At 40.7% G+C, this 24,443-nt stretch overlaps 1 protein-coding gene across 3 annotated transcripts in view; it reads right to left on the minus strand.

Annotated features, from left to right (window-relative positions):
* Positions 1 to 15,549, minus strand: part of nsd1b (nuclear receptor binding SET domain protein 1b) — a 30,071-nt gene extending 14,522 nt beyond the window's left edge. For all 3 annotated transcript variants that reach the window (XM_062432790.1, XM_062432789.1, XM_062432788.1), the window contains exons 1-9: positions 15,405 to 15,549; positions 13,528 to 14,444; positions 9,301 to 9,442; positions 8,314 to 8,486; positions 4,997 to 8,078; positions 3,185 to 3,297; positions 2,770 to 3,025; positions 890 to 990; positions 474 to 516 (exon numbers count right to left, since the gene is read on the minus strand). In XM_062432790.1, coding sequence (XP_062288774.1) covers positions 474 to 516; positions 890 to 990; positions 2,770 to 3,025; positions 3,185 to 3,297; positions 4,997 to 8,078; positions 8,314 to 8,486; positions 9,301 to 9,442; positions 13,528 to 14,427 — 4,810 coding nt within the window. In that variant the 5' untranslated portion in view covers positions 14,428 to 14,444; positions 15,405 to 15,549. The remainder of the gene's footprint in view (positions 1 to 473; positions 517 to 889; positions 991 to 2,769; positions 3,026 to 3,184; positions 3,298 to 4,996; positions 8,079 to 8,313; positions 8,487 to 9,300; positions 9,443 to 13,527; positions 14,445 to 15,404) is intronic.
* Between the last annotated feature and the right edge of the window lie 8,894 nt (positions 15,550 to 24,443).

Genomic DNA, 24,443 nt, shown 5'->3' on the forward strand with positions numbered 1-24,443 from the left:
CACACTTCTAGTGGGTCATGAGAGATGATTGAGGTCGTTTTTAGTCAAATCCTGCATAGTACACCATTAAAGTCAATAACACTGCGGGAAAATCTCCATCTAAAACTATTTATTTTGGTTGTGGTTCATTTTAAATCACAATATTTCTATGAGAGCTGATTTATTAGGTGAAAGTGAAGTGAAGTTAACTGAAAGTGAAGTTGTGAAATCATTTTTGTTCTGTCTGGGAATTCAACAGGCCTTTTATTTAATTTTCTCAAGTTTGGATACATGTCAGTTTGCTTTATTTCTGATGAGTACAACTTACAAAATTCTGGAAACAAGGGAAATAACATTTAAGAAAAAAAAGACATTCAAGTATAAACATTTGCACAATGGAGAGGACAGAAACTGATGAGCTTATGATGAACTGCACTGTGCTGTGCTGTAACAAGATCTGTTAAATTGAAATATTAAATAATTGGTTGACTGACCTGATTGAGGAGCAGGATTTGAATTGTTCTTCAGTGTTTTGACCTGTGACAAAGAAAAATATTATCACAAATTATTTCAGCCTGACCGAGCTGCAAATTACAAAGCATTGTTAGGTCTATCCCTGTTCTTGATACTGTGTTTGTCTGCTGAAGAAAAAACACAAATAAACACATGTAAGATTTTTTCTTTTTTCTTTTTTTCTGATCTTCCTGAATAGATTTCTGGGTATCTTTGATCCTCAAAAACTAGACCCTATTCACTGAGGGTCTGAGTGGGATGAGGCTTGTTTATGTTAGATTAGCTTCTTAGATTTTAAGTCCTACATGCTGTTTCTGTCTGTTACTTCCCCTCCCTGATGTTTGGACAAACCATAAATGACCTAATGTACAAACTACAGAACACGCCCATGTTGTACCTTCTTCTTGGGGCCTGTTGCGGCCTCGGCCTCCAGACAGTACTGCAGGATCTTCTGAGTGGGTTTCCTCTTCCGCTTTCTCTCCAGCAGAGGAGCCTTTCCTGTGAATGATTAGCATGAAACATAGAGATGTTCAACAGCATATTAGAGTTTCAAGATAATTACAGTTCATATCCAATGAAATCATCTAGTAAAGAGGAAAGTTGTTTTTTAATCACTATTTTGCATGAATGCAGGAAGATGACGTCACTATTTCTAAACCCTCCACCTAAACTGTGATTAGTTGATTGTATCCCCCGACCAGTGAACATCTGTCCAACAGCTGTCAGTGGGAACAGATAAGAAACCTATTTCAATAGCTGACATTATCTCACTGACAAGAAAGCAAACTCTGGAAAAAGCGGTGAGTGGCTCTTGAGTTAAGATCAAACTCTCTGGGAAAAAGGTCAGACTGCACACGATAACAACACACTGTATCAAAAATACTACTTTATCCTTTTGTTTGGCTTTAAAACCAGGTTTGCATCTTGTAAATAAAATATCTGAGAATATTCTGTGTTTTTGCTCCAGTGTGCATACTTGAAACTCTAACAACTTGTTAGCTTAGCTATTATTTTTCAGGATCCCTGAACAGTGGATAGCTTCAACCAAACTGAGCAGTTTTGCTTTTTAACCTCTTTTTATACTTCTGTATCAAAGCCATACAGTATTAGTCACTGCAATTATTGGCACAATATTGACAACTTTGACTTGTGACACACCCAGGGCTAATCAAGTTTGGCTGAAACACCAGTTTGACCAGTGGACTTGAGTAGTCTTTTTTTTCTTTATCATTCACTTTTTATTGAATATTGATCAGTGTTCCACCAGAAATACTGAACAAGCAAAATCCTTTCATCTCCTTATTAAGGATGGCTTCCTTTAAACACATTGACATGCATCATTTGTACCCGAGGAAATTTTACAGGAGAAGAAGCAGTGTGAAACAAATACACTATCTCAGGAAAGACGTGCTGCACTCAGCTGTGCATTTCTGGCTTATTATACAAAATACAAATTTGACTCTAGTTCCAGTTATGTGTTTGATAGTTATGCTATTATGTGGAGTGGATGCAGCTGTAATCCATGTGCACAATAATGTGTTTATCTGTGTGTGAATACTACTGCGTCACCATAGGATACAAAAATGTAAGCCTTAAAATACACTAAACAGCCATAAGTATCTGGACAGTTCTGTCCAAAATTTTTGTGGGCTCTTGGTCTGGGGATATTTTTCATGAACTGGGCTCAGCCGCTCTGTACCAATTAAGGTAAATATTAATGCTACACCACACATTTATATTTTAGACAATAGGGAGCTTTAAACTTTGTTGCAACAGTTCCCCCGTGCATCAAGCAAAGTCCGTATACAAATGGTTTTCCCAGTTTGGTGTGGAAGAACTTCCTTGGACTGCACAGAGCTCTGAACTCAACTCCATCCAATACAAGTTGTTTAAACTGGAACACTGACTGCGAGCCAGACCTCATCGCTCAACATCAGTGGCTGATCTAACAAATAATCTTGTGGCTGAATGGATGTAAATCCCTACAGCCAAGGTGCAAAATGTTGTGGAAAGTCTCCACAGAGAAGTGGAAGCTCGTAGAATAATCACTGAATGCTCCTACTTTTGGAATGACATGTTCATCAGTCACATGGATGTAATGTTTGGGGGTTTACATACCAGTGCTTTGTTGAAGTGTCTACTGTACATACAGTACCAGTCGACAGTTTGGAGTTGTTTTGACAACAGATTGTATTAACATTGATCAACAACATTTTCCTTTGACTGTTTTCCCTAACAGTGTTTGTGACTTTTGCAAATAAAGAAATGCTGGCTCACCGGCGTCTTTGACAGGGCCCTCTGACAGCGAAGGTTCAGCTTCTGGTGGAGGGGTTAGCGTGTCGATGGAAAGCACCGGTGCATCTTGGGGAGATGTGTTTTCAGTGCTGGGAATCTGTAGTTCAGAGGGCGTCGTAACAGCGATTTCCTCAGGAGGTGGAGTTTGTATCTCAGGAAGTAAATTCAAAGATGGAGGGGGTTGTGCGTTCTTGTCTGATACCGGGGGTTCGGACATGGAGGTAATGGGTTGACTGGCCTGAGAAAACAAATGAACTGATGTCATTGCCAGTCAGTGATACAAGCTCCATGTCTAGCTGTAAAAGGTGAAATCGGTTGCTCAAAGCCACAGTATTATGCAAACATAACGACATATAATTATAAAGTTACAACAGATCTTACTTTGTATGATTTTTACCTTTCCAATCGACTGGAGAGGCTTTTTGGTTTTCTTCCTCGTGGAGAAAATCTGATCATACTCTTCAGTCCATTCAATGAGCCTCTTGCTTGGTTTTCTTATTCGTTTATGTCCTGAGAAAGACACACGAAGACACTACCTTTTGTAACTTTTTGTTGTTCATGGTGTATTACATACAGCTGGTCTCACCATATAGGCTACACTGATTATTCTGAACCACATAGTCCTTGACAAATAAAAATAATATAAATTGAAAAGGTCTCATCTCTACAGAAGTCGAGAAGAGCCATGCTCGCAATTATTTTTTAATGCCATTATCTCAAGAGCACAAGTTAAATTATCTAAATATATCAAGAAAACAAAAGGCCAATTTCTCAATGATAACAAGATAATTTATAATAAGATTTATCACGGTTCGAGCTCATTCTCATTTGGTTATTCCTGTCTACTCCTCTCCAAGTCTCTTTCACATGGGTAGCTCAACTATTTTGATCAAGCACAAGAAGTCTTCAAGTGGCTCTGAAGGACATGGGCTCAAATCTGTCATAATTATGCTGGTTCTTATTGCATCTCTCTCTTTTGTTTCTCTTATTTGAAAATCCTCGAAAGGTATTGTTTAGTACTTCTCCTACATGATAAACCCCCATATTATGACCAGGAGTTAATCAACTTGCCATTTGGCCGTGACAAGATATCATTGATAAATTTGCTGTGAATATAATGGGTACTCCTGTATCTGGCATTTTCAACTTAAATCTGTTGCTACAGTTGTCATGACAGCATCTATGAATGCTGGCATGGCACTCCTGATCTCTGATAAACATTATAAGTAAAAAGAGAAAACATACATTTGTTTTCTTGTGATAAAGGGTCGATTACCTCATTATCTTTAGACAACAAAGTTTGTTTTCTCAAGGTAACAAAATAATTAACTTGCAATCTCGAGATAACAGCATTCAAAATAAATAACTGCAAGCATGGCCATTCTCAGCTTCCGTATATCTCTCACCGCTCTCTTGGTAATTTTCGGCTGAAGCAGACAGTTGTTTTCAGAGAAATAACTCTAGTAACCCACTGTGTACTACCTGCTCAGCAGACAGCAAACAGACACAGTTAGCGACTAGCTGATGATCAAAGTGGAATGTTTAGCAGTTTAAAAGAGTTGATAGAGGCCAAAAAACGGAGCTAAACAAGAGTTTTGGATTTACATTCATCAGGTGACAGAAATACAACTGTAATATGAATGATTATGTTGCACCGTAAACAGTTTGCCATATCAAGTTAAAAAGTGAAGATATGTCAGTGTTGTGTTTACAACTTGTGCCTGCTGCCCCCAAGTGGTTAGGTTAATCTCTGAGACTTAGCTTTACTGCTATTAAGTAACAAGAGTAACAGCTTTGCCAAAATATGGCTGCATGCACGGATTCCATTGTTGTTACTTGTGTTTTGAGTTACTACCATTGGCTACAGTTCAAGAAAGTTTGAAACACACTTAGCAAATGGACATAAAGTATATGCTTAAAATTATTTTATGAAACATTATTATGTGGAACATCACTTTAGGCCCAGTAGCTACTTTTCTGCTGTATGGTGTCATAATACATTGGGCCCTTTGGATAAGCCTCCAAATATGTGATTGAACTGTCCAATTTGTGGAAGGGCACTCCTCAAACATATTATCCCACTAGGTGGCATCCAAGACGTATTGCAATGTGATCAACTTGAAAGTGCAGCTTTGTGTAGAAATGTGGGGAACTCGGGTCAGATTGTGCTTCACTATTTTGGTCAGAATGTAAAGTAGACTGTCCTTACCCGATGGAGCATCGTCGCCTCCTCCAGCGATGTGCATCAAGCTGGTATGTTCCTCAGTGCGGTCTGCAGCAAGACCATTCGGCTGCTCCAGAAATTGCTTAGTGTCGGACCCCCTTTGCTCCAAAGGAACCATATTCTGTAGATTCTCATTTAGTCTGCTCCACCTCTTCTCCTCTTGCTCCCTTATCACTCCTTCACCACTTTCAGCCTGCCTCTCCCAGCTGCTGGCCTGCTTACCCAACAAGGACTGGAGTCTTGATGAGCAATCCATTCCTGATGAAAACTCCATTCCTGGCAAGGACGCCATTTCTGGAGAGGACTCCAGCCCTGGGTAACCAGGTCCAGACCTGGTAGGACGGCAAGGCACTTTGCGGTTCGTTTTCTTTTTCATCCCAGTGGAGCTTCCCCTCCTGGTATAGGGCCTCTTGGAAACTTGACTTGTGCTATCTTCATTTTTGTCTGGATTTGAACTTGATTTGTGATTAACACATTCAATTTGTTGATCTTGACCTGTGGGTGTAGCTTCCCCAGGCATCACTAAGGGCTCCTTCTTAACATGTGCACTTGGTGGCCCAATCTCCAGTTCTAAGGGGGCCCCGTCTCGCTCTCTGGTGTCATGCAAGTCCTTCAGCATCATGAGAAAAGTGCTGAACTTGTAGTTTGTGTCGGGTTTGAAAGAGATGGGTTTACCATCATCTTCATTTGTCAAGGACTGGAAGGATACCTCCTCCACATTTTTAAAGGCATTCATAAAAGAAAACGGTGAGGAAGGTGCGGATGAGGAGCAAATGTCAGAGGAATGATCTTCCTTCTTTTCTTTTACTTTTACTTTAGAAGTGAGGGGCATAAAGTCCATTGGTGGAGTTGAGGATATTGAGAGGTCTTCATCTTCACTCTTGACTTCAGCTTCAAAGTCAGTTGAGTCAGAAAACATCAAAGGAGGAGTGCTACAGCTAGAAAAAGTGTCCTGATCACACTCACCATTGTCATTACAATGAGATTTAAGAGATTTTAATTTAGTGCAAAAGTCCAGTTTGGTATCTGGATTCATCGAAGAGTTGCGCTGAGCTTTTCTGAATGGATCAGCCCCTTTTCTGGCTTTGTCACGTTTCTTCTTTTGCACCTCCTGCATAGCCTTCAGAGCTCCGGTCATCAGTCGACTACTGGCTGGGAGATGGGCAGGCTGCTCATGTAGTAGGACTTTATTCACTTTACCTGGGACCTGCTTCGATTTGTGGACAATGGCCTTTGATTTCTCAGAGGACAGGCCTTCGGGCACATGAGCATTCCTAGATACTGAATTTCCATCCCGGTGAGAAGGCAGAGAAGTTGTCTTATGCGCTGGGCTAGTGACAGAAGTCGTTTTTTGCTCTGAGCTGCCTGATTTGTCAGAGGACATAGTTGTTACATTGGAGGCAGTAGTCTTCTTACCTTCTGACTGGTCTGATTGGTTTGAAGATGAATAAATCACATTGCTTGAGCTAATATTTAACACTGGTATCCTTTCTGCTTCTGGGCCACTTAACTCATCAGCAGACACACTTGCCACAGTAGGTTTCCCTTGTGATGATTCTGAGGAGAGACGAAGCATACCAGTCCCAGCACTTGCTTTTAACTTCTTAACTGAAACCTTTTTGGATTCTGAACTGACTGCCTGTTTTATGGAGACACTTGCCATGCCATCCACCAAGTCTGATTGTTTTGAGGACATTTCATTCTCATTCGTATCTGATGTTTTTTCACTCTTTGCACTTCTAGGTTGGTCTTTGGAACTAATGATTACACTGGAGTTTAAGATTTTCTTACCCTTTATGTCCTTGCGTATTAATTTGACAAAGGGCAACCTACACTTCGAGACCAGAGATGTTTTCTTCCCTAGCCTTGCTAATGGGTCAGTAGTGTCGACACTCAAATTGGACGCTGGAGGCTTGCTAACCTCTTTTTCTTCTATTTGGTCTGAAATTCTGTCGTGTACATAAACCTTTTTCCTAGCCATCGTATGAGAATGTTCAGTTTGACTGATGCTTATTACACTCTCTGAAAACCTGGATTGATCACTAAAACTGGCCTTTTTACTCGGATCATGGGTCTTTTTAACATCTGAGCTACCTAACTGGTCAGACAGCGTGCCACTAACTGCACTGGTTGAATTACAGACTGTCTGTCTACCCTTTGAATATCCACACTTGACGCCAGAGGGAATGCCAATCTCAACAGAGTCCAGCGACTTCTGCTTGTCTGACAATCCTGACTGGTCAGCAGGGTTGCCGTTTGTATCAGAAGACCTATTAGCAACCATGGTGTTTTTACACTTCAAATGTCCTGACTGTTCAGGTGGCAGATTTGTTTCAGCAGGTACCAGAGTCTTATGCTTGTCTGACAAACCTGACTGGTCACCATGGCCACCATTGTAGGTGGACGCACTGGGAACCAGCATCTTTTTACTAACAACAGATGAATTCTTTTTCTTACAGGGCACCTTACTAAAGAGAGTACGATCTGGCATTGGAGTAGTTGTTTTAGGTCGCCTGTCTTTGCCCGATTTGCTAAACCACAGACCGCTCTGAATCTCTGGCTGCTTCTTTACCTCTTTGACAACCGAAACGAACGGCTGGGTTGGAACCAGTTTCGGCTGACGTTCAAGTGCTTTAGGACACAAAATCTTAGGGACTGAGTCCAGGTCAGAATATGGACACTCTTCATTGTCTCTCTCTGATTGGTTTGGGCTATTATGCAACATGTTTTTAGAGTGTTTTCTACTCATGTTCTTTGATGATTTACTCAGTTTCTTCTTGCCAGAAGATTTCCTTAAAGTGCTTGGCTTTGTTGGAGCTGGTATTGGGGATGAAATAACAGGGGATGAAATAGATCCATTGGTCATGTGCAATGTCTCTGGAGGGGCGGAGACAGGTGAGGTGGAGGGAGGAGAGATTGGATGGGCCTTGTTCTCTGGTGTTGAACTGTTGTGGAAGGCATCATCTATGGACGAAGGAAGGGAGGATCCCATTTTGGGTCTCTGTGGGAGAACAGATTCAGCTTCTGCAATGCTGGATTTCCAAGAGTCCTGAAAACGTTTAGCAATCTGTAGAGACACAAAGGCAAACACTTGCTCAAGCTGTACACAACTAACATTTCACATCGGGAATGGTTCTCCGTTGCTAGTTATTTCTGAACAAATCTTTTTTACAAAGAGTTTTTGGTGTGCAAGCTTTCTTTTAATGTCTAAAATAACAATTACCCAGCAATGATTATTATATAGACCAACATTTTCTAAGGGGATGCAAGTAGTAGTTTATCATTCATAAAATAGTAATTACATTGTATTTGTAGTTCTGCTCCCTTTGTTTTCCCCTTTGACCCAGTAGGGAGAGCTGCTCAAATTCAAAGCCTCCATGGAAAGTGTGAGCTGATTTTTCTGCCACCCAGGCCAACTCCACAGGCTCCCCAAATGTCTTGACATGATAGAGCAGACAGGGCCGATCACTGGGCTCTAAGACAACAACAAAACATTAGCCTCAGTATCATGGGATTCCAAATAAAACGACATCATCCTGCACAGGGAGTAAAGGAATGCATCAACAAAGCAACAGCTTTAAAATGCAAGAACACTGACCAGGAGTGACTGACATCGCCAAAATATGAATTTTCAGCTGAACAAAAGTGGCAGTAGTATGCATTTGTTCTTAGATGAGGGTATGATTTATTTAAACTGCAAGAGTGAAACTTTAACCTACAATACCAGCAGTTTGTGGCATTCAAGACATCAGAACAACCCAATGAATGGTGTATGTGACTAGACTTTAAATATACATATGCACAGTTGCAGAAGAAAAACACCAAGCAGCACGAAAGCATAAAACATGTCAATGCTTTCAACATTAATGCAGGAGGACATCCAATGAGAAATTATAATCTATTTTTTTGTTGCCAATGAGAAAATTAGATATTTACACATACTATTTTGAAAACCTTTCAGGCATGATGGTTCTCTCCACTTAGTAACATGACCTAATGTCCAAAGAAGGCATGTTGAAAGAAAATGAAAAGTTTACAACAAAATGATTATACATTTCTGAATATGTTTTTCAGCCCTAATTTGCCCTAAATTACCTCTAACAGCATACTTGTTAGCTTTCTGGTGTAGTGTTTTCTTTGACAAAATACAGCTCTGTCATTACAAGCTGGGGATGGCAATTAAACGGCCAACAAAATAATCTATAGAGCATTTCACACAGCTGAAAGCCACCCATACATAATGCATTAGTCTACATAATCACAGCAAGTCAACAATGTTTCTGACCCACCTTTAACTCTGTGATAGGTTCCCTGTGCAGGGTCAACGATCACCTCACAGGGCCACCAGGGTCTTCGGCTGAACTTTGCCCAAACAACTTCACCCACTAAAAACTTCACAGGCGGCAAAGACTTTTTCTTGAGGCTGTTTGGCTGTCATCAAGATAAAGGTGAAAAAAACACGTTAATAGGACATTTGAAAATCAGCCAGGTTTTGTATTTTGTATTGTATTGTATTGTATTGTAGAGCTACAGGTGTGTTCTTGTTTATGTTCATTTTGACCATAATTAGCTTTACCTCAACTTTTAAAGACACTAAGACATGTTGCATGATCTGTAATGTGATAATTCATAAATGTTGATTTCTGCTGTTAATCACCTTCTGAGAATCAGATCCAAAAGTCTGAAGAATTCAAATTATAGTGGCTGTTTTATTATGTTCTCAGTTCCTAGGCTGCAAAATATCATAGCTTTGACTCATGCTACACAGAACTAAATAGAATTTTCTTGTGAAAACTATTAGGTCTGCAGGAGGCACGAAAAACATTGAATGAAAATGTATTTACTGTAAGTTACATTAAGTCTTCTCTGTTAGCGACTTGATGTTAAGTATTACATTTATGAACAACTAAGAAGTTTAATGATGATTTAATGATGCAAATCAATACAATCTATACGAAGCTAATATTTTACTGCTTTAAGTCAAAAAATGAGACTGCTGGCATTTGTTTACCTGTAAGATGTTTTTCTGACCTTGCTTGACTTGACCAAGTGCCTTGAGGGCTTTGCTTGAACAGTTGAGGTCAGATATATGAACCAACTGTGTGGCTGAGAACATCAAAGATGCTGGAGGAAGCAATACTGACGTGTACGGCAAAGTGAGTCTGAGCACAAAGATCCACTTGATAGCTTTTTGTGTTCACTCACAGAAGGGCTGTGAATGTGATTGGACGTTTGTGCTTAAATTCTCTTTACCGTGTACTGTTTCTAAAGGCTGAATGAACAACTTGCTCCAATATTGACATCTTTTTCATCTATTATTTCCAGCTGATTCAACTACAAAGAAACATTATGAGATGGGAAAGCAGGTAGATAGAAGGAAGATGAAGGACAGGCAAAGGCAAAAGATGACATTAATCTTTTATCATATTTATGGCTGTGCAATTCTTTCACACATATAAAACTGTATGAAAATACGGTCTACTACCTTTTCTGTTCTGTTTATAATTGGTCAAAGGTTTCGGTTTCTGGCAATGTCTTTTTCCATGGCCTAAATTCAACTCGTCTTCTCTTATTCTGCATTTAACTAGGTTTCCACTGAAACCACAGTAGCCCAATATTACAGCCTGTTAGCACTGGTAGCTAATAGATCGGTTGGTTTGTTGTCAGCACTCTAACATGTTAAAAATATATCAGACTTTGTCAAAGATAGAACAATGAAATCCTGCACTGCCTTACGAATTGCATCAACTTTTTACTTTGTACTGCAGCCGCCGTTACAAAGCACGTACTGTTGCATGCAGTATGCAAACAATTGGGACACACTACTTCATCTGTGATGCGGCCTCTGTTGTTGCACTAGCTTTTGTCATTGCACTTTCAATGTGCTGTCATTGGTCTGTGCTCTCTCTGCAGCTCAGTCGATTTGACGTATCTTCCAGGATGAGGATTGTGGGTCAGAATAGCCAGAAAAGCATGCTGGCTTAAATACTGCAAAATGCGACCAGATGCAGTAGGACATCCTGGTATTTTAGGCATACTGCATTTGACACAACATGTATCAGGACATACAAAATATTTTTCTGGCATACTAAATAGTATGATAGTATGGGTATTATCCCCTGTGTTGTCACAGTCCATCAATCGTTTAACAAGGTGGAGACCTGTTTGTTGTCTGACAGAAGGAATATGAAAAAATAATCACTAAATCATAGATAATTAAATCTTAAAACAGACAACCACCCTTTTCTGTGTAAATTAGACTAACAGCTCACAGCAGCAGGTTGAGTGGACTCCCAGGGCACATGAGCAGGCCAGAGTTATGACCGGCATGTAGCAGGATTGGCCAGCGAGGCGACACTGACTGCTACTATGATGTAACCCTGGCTGGGGCACTTTAAAGGAGTAGTTCAACATTTTGGGACATACACCTACATACTCTGTTGCCGAGAGATAAGAAGATCCACACCTCACATATCTGTCTGTTCAAAGAGAAGCTAGGGCCAGGTTGCAAGCAGCTTAGCTTAGCTTAGCTTAAAGGTGGGAAATAAGGTTTACTGCTGGCTTGGTGTTGTCCAAGGGTAACAAAATCTATAGAGCTGCAACAATTAGTCAATCAATCGCCATTAGTCAGCCACTATTCTGACTATTGAGTAATCATTTCAGTCATTTTCCAAGCAGAAAAATCAAACATTTAATGGTTCCATCACCTGAGTTAGTCAAAAAAAGTGGATATCTTTCACAGGTAAGAGTCTTTTTGGTAAAACATTACCTCTTTGTGTGTCAACCAAGAGTGCTTTCTTCTTCAGCTGCACCTCATGATTGTTTTAGGACTGACTTGAAAAATGATGAACCTATTCTTTAACATTTTAGTCCATTAGTCAGACAAAATAACGAAATCGAAACCATCACTTTGACATCTGAGTGATTGTGAATGCTTGAATGACATTGTTTGACTACTTTTAACATTTCATTCATTTCACACAATGATAAATAGACTCCAGGGACTTCCCCGTGAAACCACTATCTTTTACAGTGAAAGCCAGAGTATAGCCAAGCCATCAATCCGGTTGACAACAGGGTAGCCTCCTATCAGCCTCTTGAACCAATTTTCCTCAGGCAGCTGTTTTGGTCAGGAAGTGGTGTGAAAAATGTGTGAATTGTAAATAAACTGGTCTTCTTATGTTGCATCCTTGCTGTTCTATATCCACAGGTGGACTTGAGAATATTGGCTGCATTTGTTGGCTTTGAGTTACCTCTGTGGGCCTTTTCGACATGTCACAGTAGGAAAAGCACAGGTGTAAATAATTTTAGCAATTGCTGAATTCCATTTAGCTGCTTCAGTTTGAGGGTCCTGGTGTTGTTCATGCTGGCTCACTGTTACATTGTCATGGCTTATTGGGACTCTTGAATAAAACAGATCCACTGTTAATATTATTATTAGTAACACATGTGCTTTCCCAACAATAGAAAGTCAAATCGTTTGCTATGTTTACTATATTTACATTTGGAGCCGCAATGATCAGTCGATTAATTGATTGATAAAAAATTTGCCGCCAACTTTTTTGATGATTTATGAATCATTTTGAGTCATTTTGTAAGAGAAAAAAAAGCTAAAATTTTTCAGTTCCAGCTTCTTAATTGTGAATATTTTTTGGTTTCTTTAGTTCTCCATGATAGTAAACGAAATATCTTTGGATTGTGGACTGTTTCCAATATTTAAAAAATTGGAATAAAAACTAACCAAAAAAATAATCCACCGGTTGATCGCTAATGAAAATAATCATTGGTTGCAGCCCTATTTACACTGATTGCCCTGTGAAGATGAATCACTTGTCCTGTGGTGTCATTCAGGTAATTAATGGCTGTTGAAGAACAAAATACATCCTGAAACACTGATTAATTGAGGTGAAACTACAGAGTTATGATTGTGCTGCACTGTCTTTGGATTTAGTATCACCTCCTGAGCTGTGCCAAAATTTTTCTCCAGGAACGTATCCCTGGGAAACAGAAGGAGAACCTGTGACAGTGGATACACATTAATTTATGGGTCGCTAAGTTCATGTTTGGTGTCTATCTGTGAGCCAATCTCATACTAGGTGAATGTTTTACTTTAGTTTTTCAAAGGAGGACAACCATGTTTATCAATGACGGAGCTACAATTGTGGAGACACTGTGTGTGTGTCAAGCCATTATCCAAGACGAATAAGTATCTGTTGTGACAGGTCAAGGGCACAGGGCCTGTGTGTGAAAACATTAACCTAATCCAGCACCATGACACATATTTTCCACTTAAGTGAATGTCAGTCCTCATTTGCCTGGAGGCCATTTTAATATTTTACAATGATTTCTCTACCTACACCAGTAATAACCCTGTATCAGGACAATTAACAGCATGAAAAAGTAAAACATTGACCTCAGTCTGAAATGAAGTGACCAGGGTGCCACAAACAAACCCAAATTGCTAAAATAACCAGAAATGCTGTTATGTTATGTCTACTAATAAGGGTAAAACTTGCCAACAAATGCCTTGAAGGACTATCCTCAAACAGGAACAGATCGGTGTCGCTCTCCCACTCGTCATCAGAGCCGTCCCAGTATCTCCTGCGCTGACCTGAGGACTGGGACCGGGTGACAACCTTGGCTGACGACACAGTAGCATCCTTGGAGTCTGAATTTAAGTCTCCAGGAGTGGACTGAAGAAGATTCCCCACCCTCTCACGTTTGTCCCGTGAGTCTCCAACGGGCAACGCAACCTCTCGCTCTTCCTCGTTGTTGTTGTTGTCATCATCATCCTCGAACAAAGAGGACTCAAAGTGGAGGAAGCCATTAGCAAATGGGCTGTTGCTATCGAGAGAGAAGGCCGGGCTAGGCGGGCCTGAAAAACAACCTTCTGTCTTTTTCTCTGAGACAACAGGATCGCTCCGATTGGCTGCTGACGCATTTCTACTCCCAGTCTGGACGTCAGGTTGTTTTCGTCCAGCAGAGGAAGAGTTACCAAAGCTCTCCTCCCTACTCTGGGTGCCAGAATAATCCCTGCCAGTGCAATCAGTCCACGAGTCCCTTTCCATCTCCTTCCCCCTGTCCTTCTTACTTGTGCCCCACTCCCACTTCCTCTCTGGTGCCCTCCCCTCCCTCACTGGCAGCACCAGGTCAGGTTGGCTCACCATGCTGGTGAGATGCTGCAGCCTCATGAGGGGACTGTAGGAGGAAGATGAGGATGAAGAGGAGTGGTCCCTTTGTGTGAATCCATAGACGGATGCATGCTTGAGGGAGGAGGTGGCGGCAGACATGGTAAGACTGATCCTGCTGTCATGGTGTCTGGGGGAGCAGGAGTGGGCGGAGAGGTTACGACCAGGGGTCAAAGGGCAGCTGGACTGATGAGTCTCCCTGCCAGGGCCTGTGTAAGGCCCACTCATGCTGGCATGGTTCCTCCCTGAAACATGAACAGAAAATTGTCACTGTGCAGCCTATCATAAACATCAAAGTTTAAAACATAAACTTCACATTTATTTTGCATTAAAGTTTTAATATGCCTGTAATCATTGATTTTGGATTTCCACTTTTTCTTGTGGAACTCAATTGTGATTCAATAATATTTTGTATAACCCTTCAATAATATTCCTGTAAAAAATTACACTTTAGTCAAGATTGTTCTGTTTTTCATTCAATTAAATGTCACAGCATCCCTGCAGCTTATCTGAAGTTATCCCAGGCTGCTGGTAATGAGATATATCTAAAAAGGCACAGTGCATCAAATCTGTAAAGGCAACACAGACTGATATGAAAACAAAACGTAAACAGACTCACGACGACGATCGGATCGACCTAATGTGACATTTGTTGGAGAAATCTGCGCAAACACCGCAGCCCAGCTGTTAAAGCCTTTCAGGAATATTATCGCGATATGATGAAAATGACATCAAGTCCGATAAGGTCAGCAGCTTGTAAACTCATCGCTGGCGACCAAACACACACATGCATACACACAATAAAGCCTGTGAGATTATTAAAGCGCGTCATGTTAAAATCAATCCAACACTGCCTGCGCTTTAACCACAAACTGGGATTAAAATGGACCCGTTCGTGCGCGTGCGTGTATGTAACGCGCGTGTGCATAGGGGTGTGTGTGTGTGCGTGTGTGTATGTGTATGTGTGCAAAGGTGTGTGCAACTGCATGTGTGTCGCTCGTGGCTTGCAGTGGCTCCATGATTGAACGAGACAGCAACACAAACGCCACACAACATGCAAAGCGGACGATACACAACAAGTTCACCTACACACACAGACACACACTTCCACAGGCTTCCCTTCGTCAGATGCGGGCTATGTGCATCAAACAACAAAATCACGCAGAAAACGCCAAATGACACGGGATCTGTCGCGAGAATCTTACCATTCCGGTGTCGGCCACCGCAAAAATGACCCTCGACCCGCTCATTTTGGCGTTTAAATGTGCCAATTTCCAATTTTTTGAAAGCGGATGAGGAGAGTCCCAGCGGCAATACTACTAGGCCTGGATCCTGTGAAACGTACTCACTCACCCCCCCTCCTCCTCTACCACCTCCCTCCCTCCTCCCTCCTCCTCCTCTCCTCTACATGCGCTAAAGCCTGGTCCAGCGGCCCCTGGATTGGAATAGAAATTCAGGCGTGTTGTGCTCCTCCAGCGACCCCCACTCCTCTTTTTTGTTTTGTGATAACTACAACTTTATAACACCCCCCCTCCCCTCTCTCCGTCTTTTTGATTTCTGCTCTGTTGAATGGCTATTTCCTGCCTGCAGACTCTGCCTGCCCCTTGAAAGTCAGTCTCTCTCTGCTGTGCGCACTGCCAGTCGTCACCACTGCCTCCCTCCCCAGCCGGTCCACAGCATGGAGCACAGAAGGGGCCGTAAATCTCTCTTCAAGAAAAAAAAGAAAAAATCTTAGATGTCAGCCACAAAAAATAAAATCCCCCGGACCACCACACGACACCTCAAAAAAATTCGCCCCGCCCCTCTCCTTAATTACAAGCATCAATTATTAACCTTAAACCGGGCTGCCATCCCCAATGACATGACACATGCCAAACTTGTGCCAACAACTGGCATCATCTTCCTCACCACCACCACCTCGACACGCACTTGGGCAGCACACATGCGCCTGGAGATGAGACGAGAAATAAACACATGATCAGATTGATTTTTTTTTTTTTTTTTAAATGTCCCCCACTATCACCACCACGTCTGAGGAGCAGTGAAATAGTGCAAGCAGGCTACCCGGAAAAACAGATGGGTTTCCTTTCCTGAGACGAGTTGTTGTATGTAGACTCTGGCTGCACACCGGTCCCTTCAAAATGGAGTCCTCCAGCCTTTGAGGAGAAAAAAAAAACAGGCCACAAAGTGTTAATATATGCTCGATATAAAGTTCACCCAGCCACGGAGAAACTGAGCCACAAAGCGCACCTCTCCTGTGCTCTGGAGGTGTTTCTGTAGGCTGTTTGAGTCTTGAATCAGTCATGCCACGACAGGAACATTTTCTTTTACATGTTGTGCCTCCCAAAGTCACTGTCTTATGAGCGTTTTTCTGCCACGACTGGGGGGGACTGAAGCACATTATCCTCTTGCTTGTGTGTGCCAAACGCACGCCTGACAAGCCAAATCCACAACATTTAATGCCACTTTAAGCGACGACTGTGCTGCTTTTGGTGACTGTTTTTTTTGTGTATGTACATATTAAAAAAGGGGAGGAGGAGGAGGGGGGGGGGGGGAAACACACGGTCAGCTTTTCTTTTTTCAGAAACGAGGGGTTGAAAGCTGGAAAACAACTGCAGCTCTCGGCCGCTGAAACTGAGCTGAGCTGCAAGGGAGACATGCGAGATTTCTGCTTTGGTGTATTTGATTTTTATGGGTGAAGAAATGTGTAGAATTTGAGACTTTGGAGACGATATGTCAGAGAGGGCGGACATGGGGGGTGTTTCAGGTGTAAAAATACCCCCCAACACATACACACACTCACTCTTCTTGTCACCGGGAGGCGATGTGGGAAATAGCGTTTATGATCGACATGGCTGCAAAACGCCAAACCCTCCTCTGCTCTCAAGTCTTTGGGGAGTATAATAATTAGAAAACAGCATGAAGCTCGATGAGGTCACTGTTGAGCCCCCAGAAAAAGACGAGTATCTAGTGGATATTATTCGTTTTCTGCATGTACACACACACACTCATTTTCTCGGTCACTTTCTCCGGTGTTTCCTGATTTATTTATTTATTTATTTATTTTTACTCAGCCGAGAGTGAGAGACGGAGGATCTTGCTTTTCAGCCTCGATTATCACAGGAAGGGTTTGGTGAGAAAGAGAGAAAGAAACACTTCGCAAAAGGCAGACAGGAGGGAGAGACAGAGAGCAAGGCCTGCTGCGGGTTTTTCGCAGCGCAGAACAGCGCCACGGCTCGGTGGCACCGCGCACCGTCAATACACGATAACGTGGTTTAAGTCTTATTTACACAACCCACATGCTGGTTAGTCAGCGAACTTTCCACTGCTGCATCAAACCAGGTTTCGATCTGACAACACATGAAAGGCTCTTTATGAGTCTCATTAAGAGCAAGAAATACTGAGATACCATTAATTAATGTTTACCACACTTTCACTTATAAAAAGGTAATATATAAGATGCAATTTTCTCCAAGGTGAGTTTAAAAGTCACACAAACCTCACAGGAATATGTGCATATGTATAAAAAAAAATACACATAATGGATCATATTAATTAGAGCAATATAATTAAGAATACATATTTAGTTAACTAGAACTGTCTGAATACATCCATGTTTACTCAATTTATCCCCACCTTTCTGTCATTTAACCTCAATATCTTTTCTCAGGGGTGTGTCAGAGGGTGGCCAGTGGTGGCCTGCATGAAAACTGCAGGCCAGCCCAATGTTGTCCTCAAAAAGAGAGTTTGTATTGGCTGATGGAGAGGGTGAAAGGCAGGCCATTGAGCCAGAGCATCAACACTGAGTAAATACACTCACAGAGCAATTTATTAGGAACACATGTGTAATTTGACGCAATCCAATACAACAGATCTGCCATAAATTCTACTATTGGAGTGGATTGTATTGAAAAGTGTTTCTAATATTAGGAACCTCATTCAATACACTCCAGTGCACCACCACCACCACCCACTATGACCTCAATAATAAACATAAAGTAGTTGACAATGTCGACAATGCCAACAAAAACTTGAAATGTGTAAGCTTCATAAAAGTAGAATTTATGGTGGAGCTGTTGTACTGGATTGCATTAGATTGCACAGATGTTCCTAATAAAATGTTCAGTAAATGTGTATACACTGTATGATATATACTGTGAAGACAACAGCAGCTATTATCTGATGTTAATAAAACAAACACCAAAAAAGTGATAGTTTTTTCCATCTCTACATGTTGCTTCCATGACATGATGATGTATTATGGACCAGCTGCCCATCATCTCAACAGGCAAACCTGCCATTAATTTTAATTTTATGCTCATTGGCTTTTAAAACACCACATTTAGTGTGTGCATCACTCTGTGACTACATTTTGATCCAGATGTGCCAATTTCCAAAAAGTCAACACAAATGAATTCCAAATGCAAATTAGTGTGCATTTGTATTAACTGGTGTTATGTAAATATACACATGTGGGGAAAGTACTTGTAAATCTGGTAGCTACATGGTGTTTCAGTCGAATTTCTTACCTTCAAAGGCATGAATCATTTAAACTCTTAATACAATGTGTGTTGCTGCACACTGCTGGAATGACCTTTCCTCAAATTTCTAATATTTCTTCTCAGGTTTTTATGTGCACATTGAAAAGTGTATTAAAACTGATGAATGAAAACTTAGTTGTGTTCTATCCTGTCTGACTTTTTCAAAATGGGCTCAAAATGCTACAAGAACAAACTGCAGCCTGAATCTGATTTGGCCTTTAACCTGATAAATGTTATAGATTTAAAGAGAGTTGAAGCCAGTGTTAACATCGCTGAACAAAGTAGCAATGACGACATGACATGAAAAAGCTTCACTCACAATAACAAACCCTCTGTAATCTGTAATTCACCTCAAGTCTACAGAGCATTTTAGCCTCTGTTAGCTCATTGTTTTGTTTTTTTTGGCAGATTGACTGTTTGGGTCAGTGTCACTGCCAAAGGGCCACACACAAAAATGACCTGTTGGCCTCTTAATGAACCTCTGTTTTTCCCACTCTAAGTATTCTGTATGCATTTGTAACTAGTAGCCTACTTAGTTTCTGGTAATTTGATTATGAACAAATTCATGTAGTAAAATATACAATAAAAGCACAATACATACTGGCATAAAGAAGGTCTTAAAAGGAGATTTTAACCCTCAACAAGATGAGGCCTCCAACCCTTCATCTTTTTACGTCATATTGTGTAAAGGTGTAGGAGTTAATTAAATTACACAAAACTAGCCCGTACCGGATGAACCTCAAGCTTTTGGGCTGTAAAATTTTATGTAAAAATCCAAGTGCATTCAAATACAAGAAACAAAGTCTGGAAAGTCCCACCTCTGCTGCTATTAGTTTCTGTGCAACATACATAAATTATCCCCATGCACAATAATGACGATTGTGTGAGTGATTATGTTACTAAACCTCCACAAGTCATTCACGACCAGTTGTCTATCTGTGTCAGTTCTTTCTCACACCTTCACATGACTCAGCTGAGAGGAGAAGGGCTTTGTAAGGGTTCTGTTCTGGTAATATGAGACAGAGATAGCTCACATGTCATCTCATTTTCACAGATTGGCTTCACTTGTACAGGCCCAGAAATTACAGTTTGATTAGATGGATTTAGATTTCTAGACCTACTTCTACTTCTTTATCACTGTGAAGCTTTGTGTGAAGTTTTCTAAATAGTGAAATAAAAATGACTGTGTGTGATGTAAATGTAAATAGTTTGCTTACTTTATGGCTTCAAAGATGGATATATCAAAAGTCCTATGAGGATTACTACATTCCTGAACACTGTTGGAAACTAGAAACAGTATCTAATGCCAGTATCTTTTGAAGCCATCCTTGTTGGAAAAATGTCTTTGGATCAGTGGCGGCCGGTCAATGCGGGGCGCTGGGGCGCCGCCCCCATCAAATATCTGGCCAAAATCTACTTAAACATATTAAACATAAATGAATTAGAAAATGCTAAATAATTATGAAATAAATAGTATTTGTTTGCAAGATGGTCCTGTTAGCCTCTAAGCACCTGTCATCATTCATTATAAATCGATTCCAAATGGTATTTTATTAATTTCTATATGTACTTCCTGTACGTGGGGCGCCGGACTAATGGAAGTCAATGCAAGCCCTCAAACTTTTGACAAGCATGTGACCTGAATCTGCTCTCTCATTGGCCTGCGTCACGTTTCCCACGGGGCGCAGCTCAGTGCGCCCCGGACACGCCCACTTTTATTGGCAGCGAATTGTTGTTGTTTCATGTTTTTTAATCTACTGTGATTGGACAGTTCCGGCTGTCATTCACGCCCTCCCGTCAGCTGCTGTCACCCAAACTCCTGCTGACGGTAGGTTCAGGAGATGACGTTAAAGTGGAGCCGCGGAAATTAAAGAAGATTATTTTGTAATTTCTCTACAAAAAAATAATTTCACAAGACTTTAACTAGAAGAGAGAAAGAGGATAAAGCAGCAGCAGGTGATGGAGGAGCTGAGAGTTTCTCCTGCTGCTGTTATGATAAACGGAGCTGGCTAGCTGGATGCAGTGTGAGTTATTCCTTTTATTGCTTTATCTGTTTGCTGTTTCAAAGTGTCAGCACCGAAGCGTTGTGGACAACGACAGGGGAACGAGACCTAAAACATCTCTCTGAAAAAAATCAAACAGAAAGCTGCAGCCATCGAGACAATAGCATGGAGCTAAGTTGTTTTTAGCAGACTTAGCATTGCTGAGCTCTTTCTGCAGCTGTTTCACCACATCTGGCCACATGTGGACCTCCGCTATGCCAAGCTCCAGAAGAGGAACATAGATTCAGTCAGTGGCTGCATCCAGCAGCTCCAACAGGACATATAAAAGATCAGGTAGTAGCTGCATTGCTGTTATTAATATTGTAAAGTGTTAAAAAATACTTTATAAAAGACATAACTATGAAGTGTAAAAAACTAAAATGCATAAATGCAGGATAAGAAGTGATGGAAGTAATTTTGACTATTACAGTTGATTTGGGTACATTTCATTATTAAAGTTAAATAAATTATGCCTAATCACAGCAGTGTATAGTGCTTAATGCGCCATCTATTGTCATGTTTAGGTATTGCAACAACTAACAGATTACTGTGAAATCAGGACTGAAGACACAATAACTAAAATATAGGTGGTGTCTCTTTTTAAGCATATTACCTTATTGGTAACTCTGCTTTAACTGCTGGTATCTTTAAGTGATGTGAGTGAAATGTGCATTTTATCATATCTGGTTATAATTTTTTATTCCTCTCTCTGTGGGTCAGAGATACTATACTGGGACAAACCAGGGGACATTATAGTGTGTTGTGTTGTTTTTAGATTCGTTTTTCTTTCTTATTTTTATTTTTTTGCTGCGGTATGAAGTGGTGCTACGGCTTATTTGACACTAACCCTAGGACCACCAACCATCAAACTGCGCCCCCCCAAACATTTTTGTCACCAGCCGCCACTGCTTTGGATGTATAATAATCCCAAAGAAAGATGTGTCTTACTTTTAATTTAACATTATAGGAAAATCAACTTAAATGCCCTTTACTTTGAATTCTGAACAAACCAAACCTGTTTTGTTTTTCATATCAGATTTGGGTCACTTGTGTGTGATCCTGGATATGATTCATATCTGATCTCTGTCTCACATTTCAGTTAAATATGTGCATGTGTGGCAGTATAGGATCTCAGCATTGTTCACACTGGAGCCGGATACATGTCTCTTACTAACTATCAGGCACAAATTGTAGATGGACCCACAAAGCAGACGTCAGGCAATGAAGAGTTCAAAGATGTTAATCGGAATCAGGTCGGTACACGGGTAATCAGTCCAACAGGCAAAGGAATCAAAATTGGCAGGCAAAGAGGGTGAGTAATAGGCAAAAGCAAAGGTCCAAACACACTAAGTACAGAAAAGGCTGGAACTCTCACAAAGGTGAAGAAGATCTGGCACAGAAGGAGGGGAAGGCACAGACTAAACACACTAGGAGAGGGATGACACAGGTGAGACACAGGTGCAACACATTAGGGCGTGGCAGACAATCACACAGGCGGGAAACTTGACAGGAAGTGGATCTGAAACGAGACAAGAGGTAAGTGACCAAAATAAAACAGGAAACACAAATTATGAAAATAAAACATGAGCTATAGTGGCAGGACAGACTGTGACACAAACATGAATGTGAACAATCAACAAAAACATCAGATCTGACTTTAAAAAAGACATTAAATTTAGCATTACGGCCTGTATTAAGAATGTATTCTTAATTAATTTGTTGCCAGGAGTTAGAAGACAGTATCATGTAGACCCCAGTATGCAGACCCCAGGAAGACTAGCTGTGGTTTCGGACACAGCTAACTGGAATCTAACGAATAAACAAACATTCATGTTTCATGTAACACAAAAACTAAAGCCTGGAGACTGTTAGCAGACAGCTAGCCTGGCTCAGTCCACAAGGGGGACAAAAGCCTAAAAACAACTCTCAAATTTGTAATCAACATTTTATCGTTTAAATGAAACCACACATTTTTTTGAAATACTTCATTTAAAACTGAAATATAACATTATTTCAGCAAGCTTCAGAGGTGCTGATAGAGAAAAGTTTGAACATCTTTGAAGAAAGCCAGGCAGGCTTGTCCCATGCTTCCACTCTTTATGCTAAACTAAGCTAACAGTCTCCTGGCTGTCATTTCATATCTAATGGTATTAATCTCTTCATCTAACTCTCAGCAAGAAGACTAACTTATGCCATTTATTCAGAAAAAAACAGTGATGGAAAACATTAGAAATGTTGTACAAAACCTGCCGTTCACCTGCCAGCTGTCCATCCTGGTAAATGCAGGAGAGACAGAGTTGTGAATGTGTGTCAAACAGGCAACAGGACTGACAATACAAACTGAGACACTGAGGCAGTACAGGTAGATAAAAAGGGACTTTACTTGATCAGTGATCCAGTCAACATGCTTAAAATCAGGATGGAAGCCCAACCCAAACAAATTCAGAGGGGCAAGGCAGGAAGCCACGTTAAAACACAGATACCAGGAAGAGGAAAAGGAAACTGTCAAATTTCCATGTTTGGAGGTGGTCAATCAAAGGCGTCTAAGTGTATGTCTAAGTTTATTCTTCCTGTGGAGGCCAGAGAAGAACAAAGGTCCTCTGACCTGATGAAGATGGGTGGGAGAAATGTCTGCAGTTTTTTTGGTAGAAAACAGGCTCTTCCAGGCGCCTGCAGCCTCCCTCCTGCCCTCTCTGACATCATACATTATGTACTTAGGCTGACTGCTCATTGGCTGTCTGTAATAGTGGGGACTATCAGCTGCTCTTTTAGTTTTTAAGATTTTGCGTTTATATAAAATCATTATAGTCAGTTCCTGTTTAACGACAAAACATTTTTAAGACATATCCAATAAAATGTGAACTGAATAATTAGGATAACAAAGCTAAATAAAATAAAAATAAAGTCTTAGATGGCTTATATTTGTATTTTACATATTATGTCACCAATTAGTTACCATTGGCTGCTTTCCAACATCTTTATTTCAGTTTTATTAAAGGGAGGTTATTGTGCTTTTTACTACACAACATTTATCTGACAGATGAGGTTACTTGCTACTTTACAGAATAATATTTCACATCAAAAACATATGATATGCAAATAAAATGCAACATACAGTTAAAGATTAAACCAGTAGTTGCAGCATTATACGCTGTCTGTCATGTTTCAGATGCCTATGAGTTGCTCGCACAAGCAGTTTACACCAAAGAGTGATATTCCACAAATTTATTCAAACACAAACAAAAAGGTAATTCAAAATGTCCCAATATAAAGATAAAAGTCCACAAAAGTAATTTGTAGTACATCATAACTTTGTTCTTTCATTTTTCAGACTGAATAAATCATCTCCTGACCCATCCAATCCCTCTAAAGGGAACCACTACACGAAACCACTCAACTATCAGGATATTACAATCTCTTACTGGTATCAACCAGTTATGTGGTGTCAGCAATGATGTCATACTTGCCTCAAACAGGCTTCAAGTCCCATGTGGACTTGACACGTCCACTAGACGGCAGCAGAGCACATGATGGAGGTTTGTGATGTGAGCAGGTTGCTGAGTGTCAGTGTGCAATTAAGTGTGACAACCTGAGTTATCTGGCTGTCAGTGAGAGCTAGGACATCATCTTTTTACTGCCCAAAATACTGTGTTCATTCAGG

The sequence above is a fragment of the Scomber scombrus genome, chromosome 14, assembly GCF_963691925.1.
Source record: "Scomber scombrus chromosome 14, fScoSco1.1, whole genome shotgun sequence".
In the NCBI taxonomy this organism is placed as follows: domain Eukaryota; kingdom Metazoa; phylum Chordata; class Actinopteri; order Scombriformes; family Scombridae; genus Scomber; species Scomber scombrus.